The 21,139-nt window shown below is 42.3% G+C and overlaps 1 protein-coding gene across 1 annotated transcript in view; it reads right to left on the bottom strand.

The window, feature by feature from the left end:
* Nucleotides 1–16,596, bottom strand: part of prkcz (protein kinase C, zeta) — a 185,085-nt gene extending 168,489 nt beyond the window's left edge. The window contains exons 1-3 of the mRNA XM_060932674.1: nt 16,489–16,596; nt 6,088–6,209; nt 5,826–5,915 (exon numbers count right to left, since the gene is read on the bottom strand). Coding sequence (XP_060788657.1) covers nt 5,826–5,915; nt 6,088–6,209; nt 16,489–16,547 — 271 coding nt within the window. The 5' untranslated portion in view covers nt 16,548–16,596. The remainder of the gene's footprint in view (nt 1–5,825; nt 5,916–6,087; nt 6,210–16,488) is intronic.
* Between the last annotated feature and the right edge of the window lie 4,543 nt (nt 16,597–21,139).

The raw sequence follows: 21,139 nt of genomic DNA on the forward strand, positions 1-21,139 counted from the left end.
CTACACCCTACACCCTTCTACACTCTACACTCTTCTACACTCTACATCCTCCACTCTACACCCTACACTCTTCTACGCTCTACACCCTACACTCTTCTACGTTCTACACCCTACACTCTTCTACACTCTACACCCTACAATCTACACTCTTCTACACCCTACAGTCTTCTACACCCTACACCCTTCTACACTCTATACCCTACACTCTTCTACACTCTATACCCTACAATCTACACTCTTCTACACTTTACACTCTACACTCTTCTACAATTTACACTCTACACTCTTCTACACCCTACAATCTACACTCTTCTACACCCTACACCCTTCTACACCCTACAATCTACACTCTTCTACACCCTACAGTCTTCTACACCCTACACCCTTCTACACTCTTCTACATTCTACACTGTATACCCTACAATCTACACCCTTCTACACTGTACACTTTACACTCTACACTCTTCTACAATTTACACTCTTCTACAATTTACACTCTACACTCTTCTACACCCTACAATCTACACTCTTCTACACCCTACACCCTTCTACACCCTACAATCTACACTCTTCTACACCCTACAGTCTTCTACACCCTACACCCTTCTACATTCTACACACTACACTCTTCTACACTCTACACCCTACAATCTACACTCTTCTACACCCTACAGTCTTCTACACGCTACACCCTTCTACACTATTCTACACTCTACACCCTACAATCTACACTCTTCTACACTCTATACTCTTCTACACCCTACACTCTTCTACACCCTACACTATTCTACACCCTACAACCTACAATCTACACTCTTCTACACTGTACACTCTACACTCTTCTACAATTTACACTCTACACTCTTCTACACCCTACAATCTACACTCTTCTACACCCTACACCCTTCTACACCCTACACCCTTCTACACCCTACAATCTACACTCTTCTACACCCTACAGTCTTCTACACCCTACACCCTTCTACACTCTACACCCTACACACTTCTACACTCTACACCCTACAATCTATACTCTTCTACATTGTACCCTTTACAATCCACACTCTTCTACACTCTACACTCTTCTACACCCTGCAGTCTTCTACACCCTACACCCTTCTACACTCTACACCCTACACTCTTCTACACTCTACACCCTACAATCTACACTCTTCTACACCCTTCTACACTCTTCTACACTCTACACTGTACACCCTACACCCTTCTACACTGTACATTTTACACTCTACACTCTTCTACAATTTACACTCTTCTACAATTTACACTCTACACTCTTCTACACCCTACAATCTACACTCTTCTACACCCTACACCCTTCTACACCCTACAATCTACACTCTTCTACACCCTACAGTCTTCTACACCCTACACCCTTCTACACTATTCTACACTCTACAATCTACACTCTTCTACACTGTACACTTTACACTCTTCTACAATTTACACTCTTCTACAATTTACACTCTACACCCTACAATCTACACTCTTCTACACTCTATACTCTTCTACACCCTACACTCTTCTACACCCTACACTCTTCTACACCCTACAACCTACAATCTACACTCTTCTACACTGTACACTCTACACTCTTCTACAATTTACACTCTACACTCTACTACACTTTACTACACTCTACACTTTTCTACACCCTACACTCTTCTACACCCTACACTCTTCTACACCCTACACCCTACTGTCTTCTACACCCTACACCCTTCTACATTCTACACTCTTCTACACTCTACATCCTACACTCTACACCCTACACTCTTCTACACTCTACACCCTACAATCCACACTCTTCTACACTGTACACTTTACAATCTACACTCTTCTACACTCTATACTTTTCTACACCCTACAGTCTTCTACATACTTCTACACTCTACACCCTACATCCTACACTCTTCTACACTCTACATCCTACAATCTACACTGTACACTTTACACTCTACACTCTTGTACACCCTACACCTTACACTCTTCTACACCCTACACTCTTCTACACTCTACATCCTACACCCTACAATCTACACTCTTCTACACTGTACACTTTACAATCTACACTCTTCTACACTCTATACTTTTCTACACCCTACACCCTACAGTCTTCTACATACTTCTACACTCTACACCCTACACCCTACACTCTTCTACACTCTACACACTACAATCTACACTGTACACTTTACACTCTACACTCTTGTACACCCTACACCTTACACTCTTCTACACCCTACACTCTTCTACACTCTACATCCTACACCCTACAATCTACACTCTTCTACACTCTACACTCTTCTACACCCTACAATCTACACTCCTCTATAATCTACACCTTCTACAATCTACACTTTACACTCCACAATCTACACTCTTCTACACTCTACACTCTACAATCTACACTCTTCTACACTTTACACGCTACACTCTACAATCTACACTCTGCACTCTTCTATACCCTACACCCTACAATCTACAATCTTCTACACTCTACACTCTTCTACACCCTACAATCTACACCCTACACTCTACAATCTTCTACACTACACCCTACACTCTTCTACACTCTACAATCTACACTCTTCTACACCCTACACTCTACAATCTACACTCTTCTACACCCTACACTCTACAATCTACACTCTTCTACACCCTACACTCTACAATCTACACCCTACACTCTACAATCTACACTCTTCTACACCCTACACCCTACAATCTACACCCTACACTCTACACTCTTCTACACTCTACACTCTTCTACACTCTACAGTCTACACTCTGCACTCTTCTATACCCTACAATCTACACTCTTCTACACTCTACACTCTTCTACACCCTACAATCTACACCCTACACTCTACAATCTTCTACACTCTACACTCTTCTACACTCTACAATCTACACTCTTCTACACCCTACACTCTACACTCTTCTACACCCTACACTCTACAATCTACACTCTTCTACACCCTACACTCTACAATCTACACCCTACACTCTACAATCTACACTCTTCTACACCCTACACCCTACAATCTACACCCTACACTCTACAATCTTCTACACTCTACAATCTACACTCTTCTACACCCTACACTCTACAATCTACACTCTTCTACACCCTACACTCTACAATCTACACTCTTCTACACCCTACACTCTACAATCTACACCCTACACTCTACAATCTACACTCTTCTACACCCTACACTCTACAATCTACACTCTTCTACACCCTACACTCTACAATCTTCTACACTCTACACCCTACACTCTACAATCTTCTACACTCTACACCCTACACTCTTCTACACTCTACAATCTACACTCTTCTACACCCTACACTCTACAATCTACACTCTTCTACACCCTACACTCTACAATCTACACCCTACACTCTACAATCTACACTCTTCTACACCCTACACCCTACAATCTACACCCTACACTCTACACTCTTCTACACTCTACACTCTTCTACACTCTACACTCTTCTACACTCTACACTCTTCTACACTCTTCTATACCCTACACCCTACAATCTACACTCTTCACTCTTCTACACCCTACAATCTACACCCTACACTCTACAATCTTCTACACTCTACACCCTACACTCTTCTACACTCTACAATCTACACTCTTCTACACCCTACACTCTACAATCTACACTCTTCTACACCCTACACTCTACAATCTACACTCTTCTACACCCTACAATCTACACTCTTCTACACCCTACACTCTACAATCTACACCCTACACTCTACAATCTACACTCTTCTACACTCTACACCCTACAGTCTTCTACACCCTACAATCTATACTCTTCTACACCCTACACCTTACAATCTACACCCTACACTCTACAATCTACACCCTACACTCTACAATCTACACTTTTCTACACCCTACACCCTACAATCTACACCCTACACCTTACAATCTACACCGTACAATCTACAAACTACATTCTTCTACAATCTACACTTTACACTCTACACCCTACACTTTATACTATACAATCTACACTTTACACTCCACAATCTACACTCTTCTACACTCTACACTCTACAATCTACACTCTTCTACACTTTACACGCTACACTCTACAATCTACACTCTGCACTCTTCTATACCCTACACCCTACAATCTACAATCTTCTACACTCTACACTCTTCTACACCCTACAATCTACACCCTACACTCTACAATCTTCTACACTACACCCTACACTCTTCTACACTCTACAATCTACACTCTTCTACACCCTACACTCTACAATCTACACTCTTCTACACCCTACACTCTACAATCTACACTCTTCTACACCCTACACTCTACAATCTACACCCTACACTCTACAATCTACACTCTTCTACACCCTACACCCTACAATCTACACCCTACACTCTACACTCTTCTACACTCTACACTCTTCTACACTCTACAGTCTACACTCTGCACTCTTCTATACCCTACAATCTACACTCTTCTACACTCTACACTCTTCTACACCCTACAATCTACACCCTACACTCTACAATCTTCTACACTCTACACTCTTCTACACTCTACAATCTACACTCTTCTACACCCTACACTCTACACTCTTCTACACCCTACACTCTACAATCTACACTCTTCTACACCCTACACTCTACAATCTACACCCTACACTCTACAATCTACACTCTTCTACACCCTACACCCTACAATCTACACCCTACACTCTACAATCTTCTACACTCTACAATCTACACTCTTCTACACCCTACACTCTACAATCTACACTCTTCTACACCCTACACTCTACAATCTACACTCTTCTACACCCTACACTCTACAATCTACACCCTACACTCTACAATCTACACTCTTCTACACCCTACACTCTACAATCTACACTCTTCTACACCCTACACTCTACAATCTTCTACACTCTACACCCTACACTCTACAATCTTCTACACTCTACACCCTACACTCTTCTACACTCTACAATCTACACTCTTCTACACCCTACACTCTACAATCTACACTCTTCTACACCCTACACTCTACAATCTACACCCTACACTCTACAATCTACACTCTTCTACACCCTACACCCTACAATCTACACCCTACACTCTACACTCTTCTACACTCTACACTCTTCTACACTCTACACTCTTCTACACTCTACACTCTTCTACACTCTTCTATACCCTACACCCTACAATCTACACTCTTCACTCTTCTACACCCTACAATCTACACCCTACACTCTACAATCTTCTACACTCTACACCCTACACTCTTCTACACTCTACAATCTACACTCTTCTACACCCTACACTCTACAATCTACACTCTTCTACACCCTACACTCTACAATCTACACTCTTCTACACCCTACAATCTACACTCTTCTACACCCTACACTCTACAATCTACACCCTACACTCTACAATCTACACTCTTCTACACTCTACACCCTACAGTCTTCTACACCCTACAATCTATACTCTTCTACACCCTACACCTTACAATCTACACCCTACACTCTACAATCTACACCCTACACTCTACAATCTACACTTTTCTACACCCTACACCCTACAATCTACACCCTACACCTTACAATCTACACCGTACAATCTACAAACTACATTCTTCTACAATCTACACTTTACACTCTACACCCTACACTTTATACTATACAATCTACACTTTACACTCTTCTACACCCTATACTCTGCACTTTACAATCTACACTCTACACTGAGTGTGAGGAGAGAAGTGTGAGTACCGTGCAGGAGGAGTCCAGATGCTCTGATCCTGCTGTAAATCCGAAACGCCTCATCCAGCTCCATCTGTGATGAGATGGTACAGGGGTCACCTGCTCAACACACACACAATCATGTCAAGGTTTTTAATGTATTTTAAAAACAGGTTCTAAAAATTTTATTCAATTTATGAGAAGCTTTGATTGAAGACATAGTCCATAACATGCATGCACACACACACACACACACACACACACACACACACACACACACACACACACACACCTTCATCATCAATCCACTTGAGTGTGATGGGTGAGTTCTTCTGGACACTGCACATCTCCCTCACCTTCTCACACAGCTCTGAGAAGGACACGCCCAAGTCCAGGTACGAGATCAACATGTCTCTGCACACACACACACACACACACATGCAACTGTTTAATGTCTAATTAGAAAGTAACATTTCAGTGTTTCCTGTACACACTGCAACTAGGGTGACCACCTGTCCCGCATAGCGCGTGAGCATACAGCATTTGAAGCCGAATTTATGCGTCCCGCAAATTCAGAACGTGTCCCGCATAATCGATGCTTGCTGAGGGGGCTGTCGCTCTCCCCGGGCCACCCAGGCAGCCAAACGAATATTACTTGACATTTCAGCACACCACCGTCGCCACTATAGACTGTAGAACAAAACCACACACACACCCCTCACAACTGACTGGTTGTTGTCAACTTTTTGTTGTTGCCATGACACCGCACTCACGTGCACAGACAGTGACGAGGGACGCAGGTGCAACGCATGCATTGCTTTCATATTAAAAAATGGAGAAAGGTACCAGGGAGATGGCAGGTGAGGCACCGCCACCTCCAGTTAAAAAGAGGTGTATGTACAGGAAAGAGTGGGAAAATGAATATTTGTGGCTGAAAGGTTGAGGGGGATACCGAGAGGGCTTTTTGTGACCTTTGCAAAACATCTTTCTCAATCGGACATGGCGGGGAATACGATGTGAAACGACACAGGCTCGCGGAGACTCACAAGAAACGTGTGCAACAGAAAAAAAACGTCTAAATCTATGGATGCTTTCCTCCAACCCAAAAACGACTCTCTAGCTGACAAAGTGACTGCGGCAGAGGTGACGAGTGTGTATCACACTGCCCAACACGCAATATCATATCAGGCAGGAGATTGTGGCACAGAGCTGTGGTTGTGAGTTAAGAGACTTTTTTTCTACTGTTTCTGTGGTGCTGAGCCACTACAATTCCTGTTAATCCACTGAAAACTAAATGGAGACTTGTCACTATTCCTGCTGTACTGATGCACTGCAAAGCCTCAGACTCAATATTATATTATGATTGATTTAAAGTGAATAAATTGTAATGGAAAATAAATAAAATTGAGTAGCTTAAGTAAATCATAAGTGGAAGTGTGTCTGTCAAGTCATAATTGAATGGTCAAAATATTATGAATGTTTATTTAAAAAAAACATTTGGTGGCCTGTTCATGACCATACATCACCAATAACAGCAGATTAGGGTATTATTGATATACCATGTAAGGTAGTATGTGCTAGAAATGGGTAAACCACTATCTGTGAGTCTTCCAGCGGCCGGCGCGGCGCAGCGCAGTGGGGGCGGCGTCCCACATTGTCCCTCAAAAACATACCCCTTGTCCCCCCTTGGGCTTATGAGCAGGTGGTCACCCTAACTGCAACTCAGGAGTTAAGGTGACCTTCTGTTTGTGTGTGTGTGTGTGTGTGTGTGTGCACGCGCACACATGTGTGTTCTTAGAAATTCAGATTAATGTACATGCTGAGTCATTGCACACACAGCTGGGTCAAGAGGAATTTCCTTTGGCCTCAGTGAAGGGGGCGTGGCCTCTGTGTCTGTCAGTCATGATGATGATGAAGATATTTCATTCTGGAGTGTGTCCGTCTCAGCCCAGTTTCCTGAAAGCCTCACCGAGTTGTGATCTCGTGAACTGGGTAGTAAAAAATCATCTCTGTTTAAAATGTCATTCATGTGACATGATCAGTGTGTTCATTTTAAACGTTAATAATAAACACTGAACAGATTCAGTGTGTTTCAAGAAGAAGAAGAAGAAACCTTTATTTGTCACATGCACACTTCAAGCACAGTGAGATTCATCCTCTGCATTTAACCCATCTGAAGCAGTGAACACACGCACACACACACAGAGCAGTGGGCAGCCACACCAGAGCGCCCGGGGAGCAGTCAGGGGTTCGGTACCTCGCTCAAGGGCACCTCAGCCCAAGGCCGCCCCATGTTAACCTAACTGCATGTCTTTGGACTGTGGGGGAAACCGGAGCACCCGGAGGAAACCCACGCGGACACGGGGAGAACATGCAAACTCCACACAGAAAGGCCCTCGCCGGCCACGGGGCTCGAACCCGGACCTTCTTGCTGTGAGGCGACAGCGCTAACCACTACACCACTGTGCCACCCTGACGTCAAACATGAATCAGTGTTCTGTTCATGTTAATACAACCCCGATTCCAAAAAAGTTGGGACAAAGTACAAATTGTAAATAAAAATGGAATGCAATGATGTGGAAGTTTCAAAATTCCATATTTTATTCAGAATAGAACATAGATGACATATCAAATGTTTAAACTGAGAAAATGTATCATTTAAAGAGAAAAATTAGGTGATTTTAAATTTCATGACAACAACACATCTCAAAAAAGTTGGGACAAGGCCATGTTTCCCACTGTGAGACATCCCCTTTTCTCTTTACAACAGTCTGTAAACGTCTGGGGACTGAGGAGACAAGTTGCTCAAGTTTAGGGAGAGGAATGTTAACCCATTCTTGTCTAATGTAGGATTCTAGTTGCTCAACTGTCTTACAGTGTTGCTTGAAAGTTTGTGAACCCTTTAGAATTTTCTGTATTTCTGCATAAATATGACCTAAAACATCATCAGATTTTCACACAAGTCCTAAAAGTAGATAAAGAGAACCCAGTTAAACAAATGAGACGAATGTATGATACTTGCTCATTTATTTATTGAGGAAAATGATCCAATATTACAGATCTGAGTGGCAAAAGTATGTGAACCTTTGCTTTCAGTATCTGGTGTGACCCCCTTGTGCAGCAATAACTGCAACTAAACGTTTGCAGTAACTGTTGATCAGTCCTGCACACCGGCTTGGAGGAATTTTAGCCTGTTCCTCCGTACAGAACAGCTTCAACTCTGGGATGTTGGTGGGTTTCCTCACATGAACTGCTCGCTTCAGGTCCTTCCACAACATTTCCGTTGGATTAAGGTCAGGACTTTGACTTGGCCATTCCAAAACATTAACTTTATTCTTCTTTAACCATTCTTTGGTAGAACGACTTGTGTGCTTAGGGTCGTTGTCTTGCTGCATGACCCACCTTCTCTTGAGATTCAGTTCATGGACAGATGTCCTGACATTTTCCTTTAGAATTCTCTGGTATAATTCAGAATTCATTGTTCCATCAATGATGGCAAGCCATCCTGGCCCAGATGCAGCAAAACAGGCCCAAACCATGATACTACCACCACCATGTTTCACAGATGGGATAAGGTTCTTATGCTGGAATGCAGTGTTTTCCTTTCTCCAAACATAACGCTTCTCATTTAAACCAAAAAGTTCTATTTTGTTCTCATCCATCCACAAAACATTTTTCCAATAGCCTTCTGGCTTGTCCACGTGATCTTTAGCAAACTGCAGATGAGCAGCAATGTTCTTTTTGGAGAACAGTGGCTTTCTCCTTGCAACCCTGCCATGCACACCATTGTTGTTCAGTGTTCTCCTGATGGTGGATTCATGAACATTAACATTAGCCAATGTGAGAGAGGCCTTCAGTTGCTTAGAAGTTACCCTGGGGTCCTTTGTGACCTCGCCGACTATTATACGCCTTGCTCTTGGAGTGATCTTTGTTGGTCGACCACTCCTGGGGAGGGTAACAATGGTCTTGAATTTCCTCCATTTGTACACAATCTGTCTGACTGTGGATTGGTGGAGTCCAAACTCTTTAGAGATGGTTTTGTAACCTTTTCCAGCCTGATGAGCATCAACAACGCTTTTTCTGAGGTCCTCAGAAATCTCCTTTGTTTGTGCCATGATACACTTCCACAAACATGTGTTGTGAAGATCAGACTTTGATAGATCCCTGTTCTTTAAATAAAACAGGGTGCCCACTCACACCTGATTGTCATCCCATTGATTGAAAACACCTGACTCTAATTTCACCTTCAAATTAACTGCTAATCCTAGAGGTTCACATACTTTTGCCACTCACAGATATGTAATATTGGATAATTTTCCTCAGTAAGTAAATTTTGTCTCATTTGTTTAACTGGGTTCTCTTTATCTACTTTTAGGACTTGTGTGAAAATCTGATGATGTTTTAGGTCATATTTATGCAGAAATATAGAAAATTCTAAAGGGTTCACAAACTTTCAAGCAACACTGTAGGTCTTTATCATATCTTCCGTTTTATGATGCGCCAAATGTTCTCTATGGGTGAAAGATCTGGACTGCAGGCTGGCCAGTTCAGTACCCGGACCCTTCTTCTACGCAGCCATGATGCTGTAATTGATGCAGTATGTGGTTTGGCATTGTCATGTTGGAAAATGCAAGGTCTTCCCTGAAAGAGACGTCGTCTGGATGGGAGCATATGTTGCTCTAGAACCTGGATATACCTTTCAGCATTGATGGTGTCTTTCCAGATGTGTAAGCTGCCCATGCCACACGCACTAATGCAACCCCATACCATCAGAGATGCAGGCTTCTGAACTGAGCGCTGATAACAACTTGGGTCGTCCTTCTCCTCTTTAGTCCGAATGACACGGCGTCCCTGATTTCCATAAAGAACTTCAAATTTTGATTCGTCTGACCACAGAACAGTTTTCCACTTTGCCACAGTCCATTTTAAATGAGCCTTGGCCCAGAGAAGACGTCTGCGCTTCTGGATCATGTTTAGATACGGCTTCTTCTTTGAACTATAGAGTTTTAGCTGGCGATGGCGGATGGCACGGTGAATTGTGTTCACAGATAATGTTCTCTGGAAATATTCCTGAGCCCATTTTGTGATTTCCAATACAGAAGCATGCCTGTATGTGATGCAGTGCCGTCTAAGGGCCCGAAGATCACGGGCACCCAGTATGGTTTTCCGGCCTTGACCCTTACGCACAGAGATTCTTCCAGATTCTCTGAATCTTTTGATGATATTATGCACTGTAGATGATGATATGTTCAAACTCTTTGCAATTTTACACTGTCGAACTCCTTTCTGATATTGCTCCACTATTTGTGGGCGCAGAATTAGGGGGATTGGTGATCCTCTTCCCATCTTTACTTCTGAGAGCCGCTGCCACTCCAAGATGCTCTTTTTATACCCAGTCATGTTAATGACCTATTGCCAATTGACCTAATGAGTTGCAGTTTGGTCCTCCAGCTGTTCCTTTTTTGTACCTTTAACTTTTCCAGCCTCTTATTGCCCCTGTCCCAACTTTTTTGAGATGTGTTGCTGTCATGAAATTTCAAATGAGCCAATATTTGGCATGAAATTTCAAGATGTCTCACTTTCGACATTTGATATGTTGTCTATGTTCTATTGTGAATACAATATCAGTTTTTGAGATTTGTAAATTATTGCATTCCATTTTTATTTACAATTTGTACTTTGTCCCAACTTTTTTGGAATTGGGGTTGTAGAATGAATGGAAATGTGAATGTATTGTTTTATTCTTTTTGCAGTAATTAAAAATTTAATGTGATTAACAATAAAGAGCACAATTTATATTCATCAAAATAAACATAGAATTACTAATCAGCTCAGCTGTGAGTTCAGAACAACATCGTGATAATTAAACAATGTGATACTGTAATTATGCAATATTTTTAATTACGGTACTGCAAAAAGAATAAAACAATACATTCACATTTCCATTCATTCTATTAACATGAACAGAACACTGATCCATGTTTGACGTCAGTGTGACGGCGTGATCTTGCTGTCTGTTTATATTGGTGCGTTTGTGAATCGTGCACTGAGGCCACGCCCCCTGATCCTCACTGTGATGTCATGTTCTGTGATGGTGAAATATTTCCTCATGTCAGATCACTGTGAATAATCTCCACTGACACCAGAACACCAAGCTGCCTTCACACACACAAACCAATCACAGCGGCTCATGGTATGGTTGCTAGGCAACAGACTGGGTTTAGGGTACGTGTGTGTGTGTGTGTGTGTGTGAGTGATGGAATTATTTATAGAAATCGGAATCCCCCAGCTCAGGCAAATCCAGAGGCTTTTTCTCACACACACACACACACACACACACATTGTGATACAGAATCATCTTAACACACACTGCTGAAACCACACAGGATGAAACATAACTTTGGAAGATTACAGGTAAAACTAAACAGGCGTGTGTGTGTGTGTGTGTGTGTGTGTGTGTGTGTGTGTGAGCGAGAGAGAGAGAGAGAGACAGACAGACAGACAGACAGACAGAATGTTGACGACTGCACTGCAGCAACACACACCTCCAACCATCTCCAACACACACTGCCTGGACAACAAACTTCAACAGAAACATCTGAAACTAAAGTTCCTCCTCAGTGGAACACGACAGAACCTTCAGAACCAGAAATACAATGAGATTTCAGAACAGGAATAAAGAGAATCTGTACAAAGTTTAATAAACACTTATAATAAAGCACGTCAGCATATCTGCTGGTTTGTGACTGACAGTCAGGGAGTTGTGTAAACTCTTGGGTAATTAGCCCATTAGCTTTAGCAGAAGAATCAGGAGCGAAGGACCCGATGTGAGTAATACACCTGACGGAGCGGAGTTATTCTCTCAACAGGGAATCTCTCAGGTTTTTCTCTGATCACTCAGATAACGAGAGCGCAGTCTGTAGGATTTATAAGAAACAGTTCAGCTACAGGCTGTAAAACCGTCGAGCTGAGTGGGAGCACTTTACAGCAGCTTTATCACCGATACAACGTCAAGCGTTTCACCATGACTCGAGCTCAGAGGAATTTCAGAAGGTGTGTAATAACTGATTACCAAAGGCAGAACTCCAACCTCACAGCAATAAAATGTATTTCATATCATCTCCAACCTTCACACTCGCCCTTATCTCACAGGAAATATATATATATAAAAATTAAAATAACCTCCAGGACAGATTTCACTCCATAGATCCATTAAGAGTCAATTTATCAATGTGAATGCGCAAGTGAATCAAATTTCAGTTGTGATTCATTTGTTTGACTCAGAGTGAATATACAGACTGACCGCCATGTCCTGCACACAGCATGGTGTTCATGATTTTAAAAAACACACAAAAAAGGTTGTTGAGAACATTTTAAAGAGGTTAAACATCCTGTGAGATGAAGACTGTCACAAATGACTCAGGAATTGCTTCTCCTCACTCGGACAAAACCCAACATTTTAAACAGATAAATAAAAGAAATAAAAACAGGGTCACATTGCGCCAGCTGCAGCGTCTTTGCCCTTTCCTCATCAAACACTTTGGACCATGTGCAAAAGCCTGAGTGCTGATTACAGGTGAGTTAATTATAAACAGGTATGTGTGGGTGGGGCTCTCTTCACCTCTCCTCTCAACATGAGTGATTTTTCTTCTTCACCTCACGCTCCTGAAACATCACACACACACTGTTCAGGATTCACACACAATGAAGAATGGACATATGTTAAAGCTTCACTTACTACACTGCTACACTTGGAAAGAAAGAAAGAAAGAAAGAAAGAAAGAAAGAAAGAAAGAAAGAAAGACTTTATTCATCACACACTTGTGAAATTTCCTCTCTGCATTTAACCCATCTGAAGCAGTGAACACACACATGCACACACACATGAGCAATGAGCACACACACATATCCAGAGCAGTGGGCAGCCATGCTAACAGCACCCGGGGAGCAGTTGGGAGTTCGGTACCTCGCTCAAGGGCACCTCAGCCCAAGGCCGTCTCAAATTAACCTAACCTGCATGTCTTTGGACTGTGGGGGAAACCGGAGCACCCGGAGGAAACCCACGCGGACACGGGGAGAACATGCAAACTCCACACAGAAAGGCCCTCGCCGGCCACGGGGCTCGAACCCGGACCTTCTTGCTGTGAGGCGACAGCGCTAACCACTACACCACCGTGCCACCCACAGTGGTGTAAGCTTCACTAAGCAACATTAGCACCACATTTAGCCATCATGCCCTTCATATACACACACACACACACACACACACACTATGATAAACCTGAGGCTGTAGATGTCTTTACACAGTAATGTGTCTCAGATTGACTCTGTTTGGGGAAAGAGGGACACAGAGGACATTATGATTTCAGTTCCTTCAAAGAAAATTTGTAATTAATCTGTAAAGGCTTTAAAAATCTGCTGGAACAAAAATAAATGAACAAAAATTAATGATTCTACTCTATGAATCAGATCAGTGAATTAAAGAGCACGACTGTTTGAGAAGTTCCTAAAGTGATCATGAAAGAGGAACTCAACACAGTACAATGAAATGTGAATGCAAAATAAACCTTTACCCAGGAGCACACTAAATCATTTTACTGATTCGACTCTTTCACTGAATCAAACAACACAGCGTTCTGAATCATTTCATAAAGTGAACATATGGTGATACTTCTTTAATTCTAAAGTTAATTCTTTCATCTTCAGTAAATGATTGATCATGTTCAGGGTCACGGTGGATCTGGGGGGGGACCAGAACATCGCAGGACACGGTTCACACACATTCACATCTACAGGCAATACAATGGAGCCAATCTGCCTACTGTCATGGTTTCTGGAGGAAACCCAGAGTGGCATGAGAAGAAAACCACACAGACAGAAATCCAAGCTCAGGAGGAACCCAGGAGATGTGAGGACACACGGCTAACACACCGAATCTCTTTCACATTCAGCTAAAATTTAATTTATTTCTCACTAAACTATCCGATCACTGGATCTAATGCTTTAGTGAGTTAGCATGAAGCTGTGTTTTATACAAACAGGACCATCAGGAACATCAACAATTCCATACCACTGAAACTGATGGTGAGTCTGTGCTGAGTAACACATTATCATCTGTAGCATTTCCATCAGCTTCCTTATGGAGTTTCTCTGGTTATTAAACACCAGCAGAACACAGAGGTGACGATGAGCATCAGAATGAAATGAGATCATCCATCAGGAACCATAAGGAACATCACATTCCAGTAAACGACTGTTACACAACACTGAAGCCCATTAGGAACAGCAGGTGTGTGTGTGTGTGTGTGTGTGTGAGAGAGAGAGAGAGAGATGGTGCTGAATGATTTATTCAGCAGGAGAAAAAGTCAGATTTAATTAAATGAAAATGAGACGAGAAGTTGTGTGCTGATCTGACAAACATCAGAATCTTTTTAAAAATCAGAATTTCATTTCATTCAGAATTAAAAATGAACAGTTGAGCTGTATTTTAGTGAAACTGCACATGGGCTCAATTTAAAAAAAAAAAATCCTCATCTGGGTTTCTGTAAAGCTGCGTTGTGACAATTTCAACTGTTCTGTACAAACAACACTGAAGAACTGAAGATTTCAGTAAAAATACATTATTATTATTATTATTATTGTTGTTGTTGTTGTTTCATACAACAGTATTCAAAAGATGGGAACAGAATAATTCCCTAAAAACATACTATTATTTAAAATAAATATATCTCATCTCATTATCTGTAGCCGCTTTATCCTGTTCTACAGGGTCGCAGGCGAGCTGGATCCTATCCCAGCTGACTACGGGTGAAAGGCGGGGTTCACCCTGGACAAGTCGCCAGGTCATCACAGGGCTGACACATAGACACAGACAACCATTCACACTCACATTCACACCTACGCTCAATTTAGAGTCACCAGTTAACCTAACCTGCATGTCTTTGGACTGTGGGGGAAACCGGAGCACCCGGAGGAAACCCACGCGGACACGGGGAGAACATGCAAACTCCGCACAGAAAGGCCCTCGCCGGCCACGGGGCTCGAACCCAGGACCTTCTTGCTGTGAGGCGACAGCGCTAACCACTACACCACCGTGCCGCCCAGAATAAATATATACATAATTATATTATACACACAATATTATGATCAGAACCGTCTACATCTATCTATTTATCTATATCAATCTAGTTTCGTTATTCAGTACTACTATCAGAACTTCAGTTGGATCAGAAGTTTGCAAACACTTTTGATTCATCCGTTATTGTGAATCGATTCGATCAGAGGAATCGTTCAAACAGAGCCGATTCATTGAGTAGAAAGCGCTCACTGTCTTATGATTTATTCAGCAGAATTATAAAATACACTTGATTTATTGATATGAAAATGAGTCTAAGATAAGCTCAGTGAACTGATCTGAGAACAACAAATTATCATAATAAAAAAGATCTGAATTTCTATCATTTACAGAATGAATATTTAGTTTACTGTATTTTAGTGTAACTACAGAATAACTTGATATTTTACAAAATACTTTGAAGTATAAAATAATTATATCAGACCAGTTTATATTTGTTTCATTAAATCGAAATCAGATGAAGAATAACTTGATATTTTCATGTTCATGCGAATCGATTCATTCGGAGGAGTCGCTCAAAGGGAACCGACTCACTCAGGAACCTGTTGATTGACTCACCCGCCGAAATGCGCTTTTATTTTCACGGAGTCCATCATCGTCCTGCTCCTCACCGGCATGATCACTGCACACCCGCCGACACCTCCACACCCGCCGACACCCCGACACCTCCACACCCGCCGCTACAGCCCCGCGTGTCCGCAGTTAAAGGCCGAGCCGAAGCTTTCCGCGGTGTTTAATCCGCTCTCAGGTCCCGAGAGGAAACGGATCCATAGCTCAGCTTCTGTCCTGCTCTCTGGGAGTCAGTGTGTGAGGTTTTGCTATGGTTACACACACACACACACACACACACACACACACACAGCGCCCCCATCCGACACTGTGGGGAAATTACTGCTCATGTTTTTCTTTATTCTGATTATTTTTTGAAGTTTCAATGAAAATAATTTACACATAAACATCACCGACAGCACCCTGAGCTCTCTAATGTAGATGGAAGATATGTATTAGTTTATTTTCACAAAAAAATCTCCTAAAATAAACATTTAAAATTAATAAACTCTCTAATATAAATAATTATCGATCATTAATAACAGCCATTAAATAGATAATTTTAAAAAAGAATTTATTTTGTGAAATACAAATAAGGAACAGTTTAAATGGATTCTTATTGCAGGAGATTAAGGTTTTAAAATTCCACATTAATTTAGAAAAAGGAAAGAAATAAAACCTTTCTGGCTTTCTACAGGCCTCCTGAGCAGGTTGGGTTTTAAATTAAAAAAAAAAAAAAAATATATATATATATATATATATATATTTTAATATGTTTAAATATGTGCTGTTTAAACACTGAACATGACACAGATACAGCGAGGCCTGTTATATATTTATACAGGGCAGAGACAGAAATGGGTTTATTTACTACAACAATGTTTAAGAAGAAGACTCTGTCACATGTACACTCAAGCACAGTGAAGTTCCTCTCTGCATCTGAAGCAGTGAACAAACACACACAACACACAGAGCAGTGGGCAGCGCCCAGGGAGCAAGTGGGGCTCAGGGGCCTTGCTCAGGGGCCCTTCAGCCCAAGGCTGCCCCATGTGAACCTCACCTAGAGCTCCACTGTGTCCTCATCATATCTCATCTCATCTCATTATCTCTAGCCGCTTTATCCTTCTACAGGGTCGCAGGCGAGCTGGAGCCTATCCCAGCTGACTACGGGCGAAAGGCGGGGTTCACCCTGGACAAGTCGCCAGGTCATCACAGGGCTGACACATAGACACAGACAACCATTCACACTCACATTCACACCTACGCTCAATTTAGAGTCACCAGTTAACCTAACCTGCATGTCTTTGGACTGTGGGGGAAACCGGAGCACCCGGAGGAAACCCACGCGGACACGGGGAGAACATGCAAACTCCACACGGAAAGGCCCTCGCCGGCCACGGGGCTCGAACCCAGGACCTTCTTGCTGTGAGGCGACAGCGCTAACCACTACACCACCGTGCCGCCCCCCTCATCATATCAATTAATTTAACTTTCATTATAAAACCTGAGATCAGTGTGAACCCCACAGCGCCCCCTGCGGGCCGGACAGCGCACTGGCACTACAGGAAACAAGCTGCACTTCTGTGGTGGAGTTTTAATTTGTTTAATTATTTGCCTGAGTTTATAGAATTATATTAAAATATAAATATTATAATATCGAGCATGAAATAGAGCCGTTCTTGTTGAGCGAGGTCAAAACCTCCATTCTCTTTGTGCTCACGTGACTTTCTCAGCCGCTCAATCAGCAAACGGCATGTTATTAGCCAATCCGAACCTTGAGACCTGCCAGATCATTCACCAATCAGAGATAAGGAGGCGGGATTGCCGGTATACGGGTGAGGAAAAAAAAGAAAAGAACACGGTGTTGATGGGTGAAAGTGGCCGCTTTACAGCGCGTTTCTGTGTCAAGTGAAGCCACTGAATGTAACAGAATCGTCAATTTATAGATAATTTTAACTAATGACAGATAATTGAAGTGAATTTTGTTTATTTAGTGATTTAATTTCCCTCAGCTCCGATAGAAATAGAGGTGTGATTAGCTGACTAACTCAATTGCTAATTAAACCCTCAACTGTTTCAGCAAGTTTATCATGAAGGTTAATTAATATTCTCAGTAAATAATACAGCAAAGAAACTGATGTGTTCAGTCAGTTAGTTAATGTAGTCAGTAAATTTACACCAGTGTTAATTATCATCAGCCGTCACACCTCCATCAGTTTCAAATCCCAATCTTTTATCCTTCCTTCATGTTGTTGGTATTGTTTGAGGCGTCAACAGCTCTTCACAGGTTAAAGGTCAGAACTACATTAAGTGGAGAAGGTGAGCTCAGAGCCCATTTGACTGGAGAAGGCTGTAGATTTGCGCCGGTTTTGCTGGACGAAGCTCCAGGTTGGGTGAAGAAATCCCAGGAAAACCTTTGTGATGAAACGTAAAGAACATGATGTTCAGGATGTTCATGGATTCAGTGAGTCACTTGGAAACTTAAGGCTCTGTTCCAGAAGATCATGAGGTCAAATCCCACAGTGATGAGATCATTCTGACTTGTGATTCAGTTCTTTCGCACAAATCTGGAAAGTGTTTTAAAACAAAACACTAAACCTGACAGAATGTCCTCCGATTTATTTAGTACTCCTGATAAACTGTGTGTGAATGCAGGTGTACGAGAGTTTCACGTGTTCAGAAATGAAAGCAGAAGTAACACGCATCACTGAAGGCACTTTGGAGACACACCGAATGTTCACGCTCCGTGTTTCTCCAAGATTTATTCCAGTTTATCTTCACTCACCCACCGGGACTGGCACTGGTAGATAAAACGCACACCACTGCAGTTCCACTGAGGAGAAAGAACTAATGATATGCAGGGGGATTTTCTCTTTCACATCATTCAGACAGGTGTTTCCTGTTTAATACGGTTCCCTTTAAACCTGTATGAGGAACTTCAGCTAAAACACACACAAAAACGCACATAAAAACACAGACTGGGATATAAATATAGGGCTCCGCTGAACCCTGTTAACATCCAAGGGGTCAGTGTGGACGGAGTGGAGCAATATAAGTACCTGTTAATATTATAGTCAGGCTGTCTGTTGTTGCCCAAATGAGGATGGGTTCCCTTTTGAGTCTGGTTCCTCTCGAGGTTTCTTCCTCATGTCGTCTGAGGGAGTTTTTCCTTGCCACCGTCGCCACAGGCTTCATCATTGGGGATAGATTAGGGATAAAATTAGCTCATGTTTTAAGTCGTTCAAATTCTGTAAAGCTGCTTTGCGACAATGTTTATTGTTAAAAGCGCGATACAAATAAACTTGATTTGATTTGATTTGAAGTACCTGGGGGTGTACTTGGATAATAAACTGGACTGGTCCAAAAACGTGGACACGGCCTACAAAAAGGGTCAGAGCCGTCTCTATTTTCTGAGATGGCTGAGGTCCTTGAACATCTGCCGAACGCTGCTGCGGATGTTCTATGAGTCTGTGGTGGCCAGTGCCATCCTGTACACTGTCGCTTGCTGGGGCAGCGGCTTGAGGGTGAAGGACACTAACAGACTCAATAAGATCATCAGGAAGGCCGGCCATGTTGTAGGCGTGGAACTGGACTCTCTGACAGTGGTGTTGGAGAAGAGGACACTGTCCAAAATAAAGACAATCTTAGACCATCCTTCCCACCCTCTACATGAGGAGCTGATCAGCCACAGGAGCACGTTCAGTAAATGGCTGATTCTTCCACACTGCACAACTGAGAGACCCAGGAAATTATTCCTACCTGCTGCAGTCAAGCTGTACAATGCCATTGTATAACTGTGGTACGCCGTCTTACCATGCATCCTGTATTCTTAATTCAGGTGCAATATATGCATATAGGAATCATGGATATAGAATCACTGCATTTTGATTTTATTGAACTTATTTAAATTTATTTTTATTCTTTTTTCAGATGATTTTGTGTTCTATTTTTAGACATGTTTACTTCTTCTCTGATTCAGGAGCTTTGTAGCAAATTTGAATTTCCCTCCGGGGATTAATAAAGTAGGGCGGCACGATGGTGTAGTGGTTATCACTGTCGCCTCACAGCAAGAAGGTCCTGGGTTCGAGCCCAGCAGCTGGTGAGGGCCTTTCCGTGTGGAATTTGCATGCTCTCCCCGTGGGTTTCCTCCGGGTGCTCCGGTTTCCCCCACAGTCCAAAGACATGCAGGTTAGGTTAACTGGTGACTCTAAATTGAGCGTAGGTGTGAATGTGACTGTGAATGGTTGTCTGTGTCTATGTGTCAGCCCTGTGATGACCTGGCGACTTGTCCAGGGTGAACCCCGCCTTTCGCCCGTAGTCGGCTGGGATAGGATCCAGCTCGCCTGTGACCCTGTAGAACAGGATAAGTGGCTACAGATAATGGATGGATGCAGGGATCCCAGCAGTAATTTAAAAAAATAGAGGAATGTAAGAAACTATCAGCAGGGGTCAAGGGGGCTGCAAGCCCCCTGAAGCTGTTGAGATTTTAACATTTAAAGATGCTATAGAACACATTTTTTACATAGATTTAACATAGAAAAGCAACAGAATTTAACAATAATGTGTATCTATTTGATGCCATATTTTGTAATCAAGGACATAAGTGGCAAAAAAAATTGTTATTTAGCTATAAAAAATTAGATGAAAATGTAGCTTTGAA

This window comes from Neoarius graeffei, chromosome 10 (genome assembly GCF_027579695.1).
Source record: "Neoarius graeffei isolate fNeoGra1 chromosome 10, fNeoGra1.pri, whole genome shotgun sequence".
Classification (NCBI taxonomy): domain Eukaryota; kingdom Metazoa; phylum Chordata; class Actinopteri; order Siluriformes; family Ariidae; genus Neoarius; species Neoarius graeffei.